The sequence below is a fragment of the Nicotiana attenuata genome, unplaced genomic scaffold (genome assembly GCF_001879085.1).
Source record: "Nicotiana attenuata strain UT unplaced genomic scaffold, NIATTr2, whole genome shotgun sequence".
NCBI lineage: Eukaryota > Viridiplantae > Streptophyta > Magnoliopsida > Solanales > Solanaceae > Nicotiana > Nicotiana attenuata.
Genome location: NW_017671853.1, coordinates 185,359 through 198,410, shown reverse-complemented (window position 1 = coordinate 198,410; position 13,052 = coordinate 185,359). Strand labels below are relative to the sequence as shown.

Sequence of the window (13,052 nt, the reverse complement as noted above, 5' to 3'; positions counted from 1 at the left end):
TACCACTTAGCCATGAATCATGATTAAGTGATACGTATTAAGTTTAATTTGTAAGTACTCTAAAAGTTAAGTCGCTTTGTTTGGTCCAGATATCATATGGATATGTACATTTCGTTACAACTTTAAATCATTTATTTCTTTTGCCTTTATTGTCTTTTTTTTTTTGTTGAAATAAAACTAATTGCTCATTCAATCAATCCATTTTAACATGATTCTTCTATAAAATCTTTGCTCTATTCAAATCCATTTTATTCCTACATTAGTAAAAGATTTGTTTGGTAATCTTTAATTTGTGTTAGTACGTACAACCATATTTGTTAAATCTACTTAAGTATTAGTAGACATATTTACACGATACATATCCTGATAGGAGATAAAAAAAAAATACCTTACAACCAAAAATATCACAAGGACGTTATGTCATCACAAGTTTGGTGGTCTTTGTGTTAGTACTTGCAACTCTGATGGGCACTAGAAAAGGGCGAATGAGAAACGATAGGCAGTTTGATCCAGTGGGTTTCTGCAGCCAAAGACCCCACGCTATGTCAAACTTGAAGCAAGTGGCGTTACTTTTAATGATTTTATTTTGTATTTTTGTTTTACTTATTAATTTTATATACATCAACATTAAAAAACTTTAATGAAGCGGTATCCTGTGAAACCGCTTGGGTCCATCTATCCCTGCACACTAATGTCTTTATCCTTTCATGTACTATAATGATTTGTTTTGTGTGTTTTCACTACACATAATTTTTTTTTTTCCTCAAACCCAACAAAGAGACAGGTTTGCAAGGACAAGCTTTTCTGGACCATGGTTCTTCTTAGACAAGTAAAAGATACTCCCTCTATAGCAGTTATGTGTCATAGAAATGTTATGATATGTACCATATTATAAGTTTTAAAATCTTATATATTAGGATATATTTATGACCATAAGTTTTAACCTTTATTCTTGAAATTTCGGTACCTATTCAAACTTTGCCCCACGTAAATTAAAAAGGAGGGAGTAAAAAAAAGCTGTCGACATATAGTAGAAAGAGTGGACCCTCTTGTTGGCTCCTGTTTAGATAGATAGACAAGTGTTGTATATATGTCTATGTGTACACATATATATTATGCTTTGACAAGAAAGCTTAGATCTTTATTGCTCCTCACTTCCTCTTTAATCTTTAGCGTCTAGTTTCTCATTTAGTTTTTGGTCCAGAAGAAGAATTAGAAACAGAGGTAGAATAATCCAACAAGCTAAATATAGCAACTTTCTTTGGTTTTCTAATAGTACTTCAAGCTAACATCTTTTAATAATATATTCTATCAGAAGCCCAAGAATGGTCTGAAAAGGTGTTTGCATGGCAAGTCAAGGAATTGGAGAGACTGGTTTAACAAACTCAGGACCATCAAATCACCATAATATGCCTTATGCAGTTTTTAGGGGGCTAACTCCTGCTACCACAAGCTTCATGTATCATTCTACTCCCAAGTAAGTATATATTCATGTGATAAATTCTGTTTCTTGCTCCTTTTTTCCTCTTAAATTTTGGCATTTTAAGTCTGTTCTAGCTTGTTTTAACATTTTCTTTTGTGTAAAAATATTTGTGCTATAGTAATCAAGAAGGTTCTTTTGATTTTGGAGAGCTAGAAGAAGCTTTTGCACTACAAGGATTTAAGATCAATAACGATGAAGCTAAAGCATGTATGGTTTTTATCTCTCTCCTTTTCTGACGTTTGCAATGTAGAGTGGTTATGGAGTTTGAATATGTCAATGGAAGTCTCATTAAAGGGGCTTACCATTTTCAGTACAATAATCATTCTTGTGGCAAAGGACTTGAATGGCGTGGGGTTTCATACAAGGAAACATGAACTCCTTTGCATGATTTACTGACTCCATAACTGCAGCTAAAAAGGAAAAAAAAGGGGGGATTAGGTTCCTCCACTTAATGATGTTTGATCTTGAAATTCTTTTCTTTTATGTGATGATCCTTAAAGATTTTGCTTTTGTGATTCTGTGCAGCTTTATATGCAGTTTCCACAGGGAAGCCTGCTGCAACTCTGGATATGTTTCCTTCTTGGCCTATGAGATTCCAAGATACCCTAAAAGTATTTCCTTTTTGTGCTTATCCTTTCTTCTTTGACCATATTGTTTTTAAATTGTCCTTTGTGCAATATAAGCTTGGACTTTAACTCAAAATAGGTAACTCTTTGTAAGGTTTTATATTAATAAAGGGGAGATGATTTTGCAAAACACTTAATATTTTTTCTTGGCTTTATCTTTACAACCAGGAAAATTCAAAATCAAGAGAAGAAGATATCAGTACTGATTCAGGTTCATTTTCAAGTAGAGCTCAAGCCCATTTGGAACCAGAATCTCCTATCAGTACAAAAGCATCCTCGGAACAAAATCAACTTCAGTTAACACAACAACAGCAGCAGCAGCTTCATCAACAGATGTCAAGTGATAATAATCCAAGAACTGGAAATTTACAAACTGAATTAGCTTCCAAGCCCAACAATATGGAAAAGGTTCTTTTTTTTTTCTTTTCACAATTTGCTAATCTTCTGTGCTATTATGACAATATCCCAAGATCTCAGGAAAAAAGGTGGCATCTTTAGTCTGGCTCATAATTAACTCTATTCCTTTCACTGTTTGTATAGATACAATACCAAATCCCAACAACTGCAAAAGAATACACCAAAGACAGAGTTTTTGATTTTCTGAATGATTCTCTGATTTTACATTCTGACATGAGATGAGCTAAAAAAGAGAATCTTTACAGTACTTATACTGTTTGTCCTTTTAACTTTATCTTTTTTTTCTGTTGACTAATCATAACTGTAGTTTAAGTTACTGATAATAACATCTTATTCTTCTCTCATCCCCAGAACTGTAGTTAACTCCTTGTCCTTCAGGTATTTAATCTTTCTTGGAACCATAAAAACCAAATTCAGCCATGGATTAGCTCATGTAAACATCAAATGTTATTTTTAGTAATAAATAAACTGGAGAGTGTCTATCAAAAAATCATAGTCTTCCAAAAGATTCTGCCTTTTTTGACACGTTATACCTTTTAGTAATTGCTTAACAAATTCAAAAGGAAAAATAAGGGGAAACGAACCAACTTCACGCTATTGAAGTATTCTCTTTTTGAGTATGTCTATTTTTTCTAGATAATCAACAACAGTAATATAAAATTAGTTTTTTGTTTTGATATATGTTGTAGAGAAAGGGTGCTGGTTCAACCTCAGAGAGGATGGCTGATCCTAAGGTGGCTGTCTAGCACTTCCAATTAATTAAACTTGTTTTTCTGAAATTATTAATTAGACCTTTTTAAAATTCTTAAAGTCTTTTTTTTATCTTCTTTTTTACTGCAGACATTGAGACGTTTAGCACAAAATAGAGAAGCAGCAAAGAAAAGCAGGCTAAGAAAAAAGGTAGGACGATTTTCTTGCTTCCCTTTTTAAAGTCAAAATACAGCCAATTTAGTTTGTATTAACATTATAATTTGTGCAGGCTTATGTACAACAGTTAGAAACAAGCAGGATAAGACTTTCTCAGCTAGAGCAAGAACTTCAACGGGCTAGATCTCAGGTTAATAATATTTGAAAATATAACTCATCTTTTTATTTTTTATTTTAATGTAGAATAATAAATGCAAGTGGGTATTTAAAGATTTTCTGCTGACTGTTGTGGCAAACAGGGGATTTTCTTGGGAGGAGGTACTGCTGCTGGTGCCAACATCAGCTCTGGTAAATTTTGAACTACTATTATTCATTTTCTCAAACAACTAGGGATGGCAATGGGGCTGTGCGGTACGGGTTTTGAGTGTTAGCGGGGCGGGGTGGGTTTGGGAGTTAGCGGTTGCAGGACGGGACGGGACGGGGCGGGTTCAATTTTTAAATTAAAAAAGTATTGCGGGGCGGGGCGGGGCGCGGGTTGGGGATTTTATTTTTTCAACTAATAAGCAATACTAAAAATAGTAGAATGACAATATATGGGAATCTGTACAGAGTATCATGTCAATTATCAAAGTTATCAAAGTCTACATACTTTGCTTTGTTTCGTCGATAGGAAATACCAGAAATAGCTAAAAACGTAGAAGATAATTTTGATGGTGTTTCTTAAATCATATCTGTGAAAATTAATGATTAGCAAATAGAACAAAATGCTTAGGCTTAAAAATACAGAGTGTATCTTTATGCAAAATTAAGATGTTTGTGGCGTCTTTGTATAGTAAATAATACAACTATTGGAAAAAACCAACAAAAAAAGAGATTTTTTTTTTTTTTTAAAAATTGCAGTGCGGGGCGGGGTGGGTGAACGCGGGTGGAGTGTGGGGCGGGTGAATACGAGTTTAAATCCTATGGGGGGATGGTGGTGGTTGAAATTGTGCGGGTTTAGACAGAACCCGCTCCGCACCCGCACCGCCAGCCATTCCTAAAAACAACCCATCGTTTAAGCCTTTAAGAGCCACCAGGAAACATGGTTTTAACTTATACACATTAATATTGTAATTAATTTATATTCTATCAATATATTTTAACTTGTTACAGCAACATTATTTTTTACTTTATTTTGCATGTTGGGTCTTTGTAATTCTTGCTAGTAGTAGCAGACTAAACAACTTGAGTTTGACTTCAGAAAGTTTGTCCCTTTCTGATAGACAATATTCCACCAATATTTAAAAATTGATTAATTAATTGAAAAATAAGTTATGACTTGATAAACTTCCCTTGTAGTTCTATTTAGTACATTGATACCGGTTCTCTTACTATGCTGTAAATATGGTAATAAACCTATCATATCATCTTGCCATAACAGTAAGATTATCTTTGGTAAAAATAAAAATATACAGTTTAACGTGCCAACACCATGCCTTTGCTAAAATTAGTTTCTCAATATAAACACAGAGATTGAGATGCCTTGCATACAGTGGCGGAGCCACATGTACCCAAGGGGTGTCAACCGACACCCCTTCGTCAGAAAATTATACTGTGTAGCTGGGTAATTTTAAAAAAAATATGTATATATACTATATAATGACACCCCTTGACTCTTGGTGAGTTTATTTCCTTATATTTTGACTCTCCTTAATGAAAATCCTGACTCCGTCCCTGCTTGAATACTATTATTTTTTTGGCAGGTGCTGCATTATTTGACATGGAATACTCAAGGTGGTTGGATGATGATCACAGGCACATGTCCGAGCTCCGAACTGCATTACAAGCACATTTATCAGATGGTGATCTTAGGTTAATAGTTGATGGATATATAGCTCATTACGACGAAATTTTCAGCCTGAAGGGTGTGGCAGCAAAATCTGATGTATTTCACTTAATTACTGGAATGTGGACAACTCCAGCTGAACGATGCTTCCTTTGGATGGGTGGTTTTAGGCCATCTGAACTGATCAAGGTAAGTGTTGCATGCAATATTGTAAGAATGAGTTCCTTATTATTTTGTCCTAACCTATGTGGTTGGATAATTTTCTTGTCACCTCTACTGATACTGCAAAATATAGAGGGGCTTCTATAATGTTACAAAGTAAAGATGCGCCTTCTCTTAATGAAAATGACAAATAAAGATTGTCCTTTTAATGAGAAAACTGATTTAATTAGGTGGTTCGGCAGTATTGTTTCAAGTCCTGTAGTAGTAGGTTCCTTTTATTCAATGATCTGCATTATGTAACTTGATCAAAATAAGCCTCATGCCTAGCTCACACTCCAAAAGCTAGCTGGAAGGAAGGAGGATTGCTCAAACCTTATAAGGAAACCAGGGATCTCATCCCGTCCGATGTGGGATTCATTCCATTCATCAAGTTTATATACATTTAACACTAAATAATTTTACAGTATCAGTGTAATTTTACTGTTATAGTAGGTTGTCTGTCTTATTTTCTTGGTAAATAGTTTCACTTACCGTGAAAAGTTAATATAGTTATCTTTTAGGTGATCTTTATATGCCTTACAACAATAGTCAATAGAAAATCAATTAGCACCTGAAAGGCTATACTTTTGTTGTTTCTAATCATATGATCTTTTGTGAAAATGACCACAGATGTTGATTGGACAATTGGACCCTTTAACAGAGCAGCAACTTATGGGAATTTACAGCCTCCAGCAATCTTCCCAACAAGCAGAGGATGCCCTTTCCCAGGGATTGGAACAATTGCAACAATCTTTAATTGATACTGTTGCAAGTGGTTCTATCAATGATGGGATGCATCATATGGCTCTTGCATTAGGCAAGCTTTCCAATCTTGAAGGATTTGTTCGTCAGGTAACATTAGTACTATGCCAATCATCATTCCTGTATTTGCTTAGCATATTCATTTTTCCGTCATATGATTCTCTGCATGGAATTTATTATGTTACAGGCCGATTCAACTACTGTTTTTTCTTCCAACTATATTAAGTCTAAATGTTTAAAGTACATATTTATATTAATTTTGCACCTATTGTCACAAATGAGTCATACTCCAGTATTACTATTTTGACAGGCCTTTACCATCCCTTAAAGAGTTAGGATTTTATTCGAAAAATGTAGCATCAAAAGCCCTTTTTAATAGTATGAATTTATGAACTCACTCTAGAAATAAGATCTTTGACGTAATTGGTAAAGTTGCTGCCATGTGACCAGGAGGTCACGGGTTCAAGCTGTGGAAACAGCCTCTTGCAGAAATGCAAGGTAAGGGTGTGTACAATAGACCCTTGTGCTCCCTGCACATAGCGGGAGCTTAGTGCACCGCTGCCTTTTTTTACTCTAGAAAGAAGATAAGAGTAGGGAAAAAAGATATTCCATTGGTAGGGACATTTTTCTTTGTTAAGATACCTAATAGGAAGAGGATGTGACGACTCAATGCAACAGATTTTCGACAGTGACTTGTAAGTAGTATTATACAGAACTTGTTGGCATTTTTTGTCAAAGCAAACTCATTTGGTTCCATTGAAGATCTTAATGAAATTCCTAATACATTGGTCCCCACAATTGAAATAATTGGTAAGCTAGAGCCTTGATAGGCCCCTTTAGACCTGGGATTGTGACTTTGTTATATATTACATTAAAGATAACTAATTAACTCTTGGCATGACTTATCCTTTTCTTTTATTTTGATTCCCATTTCAAGCACCAGAATAATAATAACACTCTGGTTTGCAGATAAAGAAAACACGCATGCTTGATTTGATCAGTCTTAAATTATATATTACTATCATATTTTATGTAACATTTAATTTCATTATCTAATTATCTGAAAGTGATGCCTGTATAAATATTATGTCAACATATTACTATAGTTAAAAATAATGGACAAAATACTAGAAATTATTTGATGATTGGAATATTCCAATGTATCTCATACAACTATACAAGACAACTTGAAGACTTTTAAACTAATTTCCACCATTTTAAGTATTGTTTTAAAGATTATGACCAAATTGTCTGGCTTACGGGTCCACTTCAAACTTCTAGTTGATTGTTTTTGTTTTGATAGATGATAAATTATCAAATTTTTGTCTACATTGTCTTTATCATTCAATTTAGAATATATGGTAGTTTGACTTCTTTTTTGTTCGACTAATCTTAATTTCAGGCCGATAATTTGAGACAACAAACATTGCATCAGTTACACAGAATATTGACAGTTAGGCAAGCAGCGCGATGTTTCTTGGTGATTGGGGAGTATTATGGTCGTTTACGAGCCCTAAGTTCTCTATGGTTATCTCGTCCACGAGAGTAAGATTCTATAATCTTTGTAATGAAATTTGTTGTCATTACAGAAATTGGACAATTAGGAAAAAGAATCAATATCTGAATGAAGTTGGTCTTCCAAATTAGTATTATAATCTTTTCTTTAATTATATATAATTTAGGACACTGATCGCAGATGATAGTTCTTGTCAAACAACAACGGAGTTACAAATGGTACATTCCTCTCAGAACCACTACTTCTCAAATTTCTGATCATATTACTCTTGATGATGATCAAATTGTATTTCTGAGAGCTACGTACTTAGATGAGTAAGATTTTTTTTCTTTTCATTTATTCTTTTTGTTGTTAGCTTCTTGATATCTCCATGTCGTTATTACTGAGTTGTCTTGTAAATGTAAAGAATCAAGTTTATGTGCATGAGGAAGTTACCTCTAGGGTAAAGATGGAAAAAATTGTGCAATAAGCGTGTGATAATAGGAAATTAATATTAAGCACCTTTATTTTCTTAGTGGAATAGGAAAAGAGAGAGAGAAGGGAGTGGGGGTAAGGGAGGGGATGGAGTAGAGGAGATTCAGTGCCGAGCTAGAGTAATACCGTCGAGCTCGGACCAACTCAGTAATTTTTGTTTAGATTCTAGTATATTTTTATAGAAAAAATATATAAATAATTAATTTTAAATCAATAACTAAAAAAAGTTATAGATTTATTGACAAATTCAAAATTCATAAACCAAATTCTAATACCGCCTTTAGAGAGATTGCATATTCAAGTATGGCACACACGTAACAACGTGTGGATTCTCCATTGGGAAAGAAAAGAAAAGCAAAATTTAGTTGCTAAGAATACCTAATTCATCCACTCCCATGATTTTGAGGAAGTTGGTTGCAACTTGTTTTGTTCTTTTTATATTTTTGTTTAAACCTTCTTTTTGTTTCATTATAAATTCACCAACTCTCTTAGGTTGCCTATCCAAATAGATTTTCAACTTGTGATGACGCTTCAAGTGTCAAGAGAGTGTCAATTTTTTTGTTAGGCTAGGAGGTGCACGTTAACTCATAGTTCGAAAAATGTTATACTACCATAACAACGTAACCAAGTTGACAACAAAAGAACTGTAAAACTATCATAGTAATTACGAGCGGAAATGGAAGAAAAACAATAGAATTAGCAAAAATTGAGGAATACATTGTAGATATAAAGGATGGAAAATACAAGGAACCTTTTAAGGAAAAGTTATAGTAGGAAACAATGAGAGTAAATTTCACTCAACCCCTTACCCAGTTCACCTCTTGAATAGGACAGCCCTTTGATCTTAAATTCAACAGCAAAACATGTGAGTTAATCATGAATTCTTGAACGGTGAAAAACGGCCTTCAATTATGATGGATTTTATTATACGTTTTTCTCAAAAAAAATGAAAAATATTAAATTATTTTAGAATCATTTTATAGCTAAGTACTATTTTTGATTGACGCATTTTAAATTAAATTATGAAAATATAATTAAATAAAGGGAAAAAATGACATTACCTGTCATTACCCGCGTGCTTTCACTTACCGAATTAAATTGTTATTGGATACTACCAAGTGATTATGACCATATATTTCCTATTATAATCTCATGTCGTTATAGTAATTAGGTTTGCCTTAATGATATGGTAATGATGCTTTGATTGTAACTTTTTTGGTTTATAAAAAGGTGAAAAGGAGTTCAAGAACAATGTCGGTTCTGATGAAAATGAAAGTTTCCAAATCAGAAAGGAATAATACATAATTACCATGGATTATCCCACTCTACCCGATGCACCTTTTTATTTTGCGGGGGTCTTATGACCCCCTTATATTTATTTAAAATGGTATAAATTCCACCCTTTGAAACCTATATACGTCTGAGAAGAAGCAGTGTATTGCACACACCAATCATCTTTTGACACGTTATTATTTTAAAATACTATGTCTATTTTATTTTATTTTCAGGTTTTACAATTCTACCTGCGCTTCCAGGGTAGGGGTAAGGCTGCTTACATCCTACCCTTCCCAGACCCCACTCGTGAAATTATACTGGGTAGTTGTTATTATTTCATGTTTTACAATATTTCTTTTATTAAATATATCTTTTTATTTTTATATTTTTATTGTTCACCTTCTCTTTTCTTGTTTTCGACTAATATCCCTATTTTTCACCGGAAAAAATTAGGAATCCGTCAATTGAATAGAAATTATCACCGGATATTTCTCTTTTCTTGTTTTCGACTAAAGCACCCAAAATAGAAGGGTGCATCTCGTAAAGTGGGACAATTCCAATGAAGTAATTATGTAATATGCCAATCAGAAAATGGAAGAAGAAATAGTGGTTATACCCTACAAAACGTTACTTGGAAAGTGCCAAAAAATTGTAAATATTATACATATGGTGCAACACTTGAAGTTGTTCCATAGGGCAAGCAAAGACAAAATTTAAAACCATTCACTTTGAAAGCTACTTGTGTACTTTACCCGGAAAGTGCTGGGTGATTGTTGAAAGTGAGATTTTTGCATGAAAATTAATCAGCTTCTGCTCGAAAGGGTCGTAAAACAAGTTAGAGGGCAGTAGATGTATAATTTAAAACAGAAGTCTTTAACCTAACTATGCCCCATTTAGATTCTTGTTTGTTGCTAATTTGATACTAATAGTGGGTTGGAATCCGTTGCCTTACCCCTTGGCTAAGCTCTATCTAGATTTCTATTCGATGCTAATTTGATACTAATAAAGTTCACGTACTAGAGATAAGCGGATCAAATCGCTAACATCCCTGCACGACAATAAAGCACCGTATCTCAAGTCCTCGAATGATTATAATAAAGGGCATGGGCGAATCCACGTGGTACCATATGGGTGCTTTAGCACCCTGAACCTATTGCCTGTGACGTGGAACCTCTATATCTATGCAACTAATATAAGCACCAATTTAAGTCAGCATTTGTAGGTTTTTTGTTGGGAAGTGTATTAAGGAACTATCTTGTAGTAAGCTGTACTGGATCGAATCCGCTCTCAATATTAATCTCGTAATCATTTTTTACATTAATCCCCTTGTTATAAAATAATAAAAGAAGAAGAAAAGTATTACAGAGAAAAGTAGAGGGAGAGAATTCTTATTGAATTTTGGGATGAATTACAATAGAATAGAACCCTCTATTTATAGGGAGAGGGTGACTTAGCCACCAAGCAATGAACCCTAGAATCTCTCTAAATATAGACATTCACCATAAATACAATTCTATTTATAACACTCCCCCTTGAATGTCTATTCAACAGATAATGTGTCTCGTTAAAACCTTAACTAAAATAAAACCCAGTGGGGAAAAAATTCTAGTAAAGGAAAAAGAGTACACATATCTAACAATACGCCTTTTGGTTGCATCATTAAAAATCTTGCAAGGAAAACCCAGTGGGACAAAACCTTGTGAGGGAAAAAGAGTGCAACGCGTATTAACTCCCCCTTATGAGAGCATCAATTCACATCTTTAAGCATTTGCATTCCAATCTTGTGCACCATCTTCAAAAGATCTTTGATAGAGATTTGATGAACAAATCATCCATATTAACTTGAATGAATATATTGCACCTTGAAATCATCATTCTTGATAGAGATGGATTGTCTTCATATGATCTTGTTGGAATCGTTAGTTCAATATCTTCACATAGAGGTGAAAACTCTTGCTATCATATTATCATGCATATAGTTATAGCAAGATACATTTGTGCACAAATTGCACTGAGGATGTAGTACTTCATGACCATGAATTCTATATGCTTTAAGCAATTTAAATCCTTCAGGGATTGTTAAGTCATATAAGCCATATAATAGACTTTAGATGCATATCAAGTTTTCATGTCATGCTAGACATATAAGATATCGAAAACTGATTGCACATACCATTGACTTTATACTTTCAAGTGTTTGAACTACATGTTCAAAACTACATGTCTTTCATATGAAACCAATTATATTCGAAATTGTTTCTCCAGACTTAAGATCCTCATATATATTTAGCGCTATCATAGATGTCGTCGACAAACATTTTATATCAGTTTCAATATTTTTTCATAAAGACATAACATAGAGATCTCTTCATTCATATTTTCAGGTACCTGAATCTCTCTTGAGATTTTATGAAGTGTTATGTCATGTGATCTTCTAGATCACTTGCCTCCTTTATTATGATCATTTTGATCATTTGCTCATCTTCTTTATCAAGAAGTTTATTTGAAACCGATTTGTCTATATGCTTTAAGCGTACTATAGACTTTGTCCTTCTAGGACTTATTCTAATAGGAGCATTTGCAATGAGAATATAGTTACTTTCTTTGGGTCAGCAAATGCGTCTGGCATGCTTTGCAATAAATTGCACATGAATTATCCTTTTATGAACTTCAAGTTCATATTATTTTATTCGAGGATCTAGATGTATAAATGATAATTCATTCCATGTAACTTTTTCTCAACTGTTGTATCTTGTCTCCCCCTCATGTTAGAAAAACTAACTTGTTTCCTCAACTTTGAGAACCCATCTTTGTGCGTTATGGTGTTAATCAAAATATACACCGCACATCAATAATAATAAGATGGAATTATTTGGTTCCTGACCCTGAACCACTTGTGAGGGGAGAAAATAATATACTTTCGTATATAACGTATATCAAACTGATATAGATAACTTTGTTCTCATAAGCAATAGTTTAGCTATTAAGTGGAGGTACTCAATAAATCATTTTGCTAAACCAACTGTGATGTAAACCAACTTATCAAGAAGAACTATCTTGAATAAAAAATCTGGAAATTATGCTCTATATTAAATTATTGAGCAAGTTACCTCGCAAACACCGGCCAGGTTGCAGGTTAATAGTAATCGCACATGTAACCATCTCATAGATGCTTCTTATGTGGTATACATGGCAGGTGAATGGGCCCATATTCACCTTTGATATTTCCAGCATTCATGGGATTCAATCCCAATTTTAATTGGTCTATTAATTAATGAGAATAAGCAATGTAAGAGAATTCGTAAAGAACTTTTTAGTTCTTTAATATTTACCCATGTGAATTCTTTTTTGTTTTTGCACATCATACTTGAATTAACATGGCCAAACCAATTATGCCAAGGATAAATTATCAATACTGATAAACTTCAGGTTTACACCATGATGTGTGCAATTATGAATAAACTCCAAGTTTATTGTGATATGAGTTTTTATATCAATAATATTCACTTCATTGTGGTATTCTTTTGTTTATGTAGTACAAATTGGAGAATAAAGCGGGTGGCTTTTCACATATATATTACCCCGCTACAAGTTGTAGTAATAGAA

The 13,052-nt window shown here is 33.6% G+C and overlaps 1 protein-coding gene across 2 annotated transcripts; it reads left to right on the top strand.

Moving 5' to 3' along the window:
• Positions 1-1,103: 1,103 nt before the first annotated feature.
• On the top strand, positions 1,104-8,036 carry LOC109210558 (transcription factor TGA2.2-like). Of its 2 annotated transcripts, none has more exons than XM_019373986.1 (13): positions 1,104-1,224; positions 1,316-1,477; positions 1,602-1,690; positions 2,009-2,094; positions 2,278-2,517; positions 3,216-3,260; positions 3,367-3,426; positions 3,506-3,583; positions 3,693-3,741; positions 5,136-5,407; positions 6,050-6,271; positions 7,584-7,726; positions 7,864-8,036. In XM_019373986.1, exons 2-13 carry the CDS (start codon positions 1,347-1,349, stop codon positions 7,952-7,954), a joined length of 1,506 nt encoding a protein of 501 aa, XP_019229531.1. In that variant the 5' UTR covers positions 1,104-1,224; positions 1,316-1,346; the 3' UTR covers positions 7,955-8,036. The 2 variants fall into 2 exon arrangements, with proteins under 2 accessions (XP_019229531.1, XP_019229532.1); XM_019373987.1 differs by having other exon boundaries at positions 7,878-7,967.
• Positions 8,037-13,052: the final 5,016 nt, after the last annotated feature.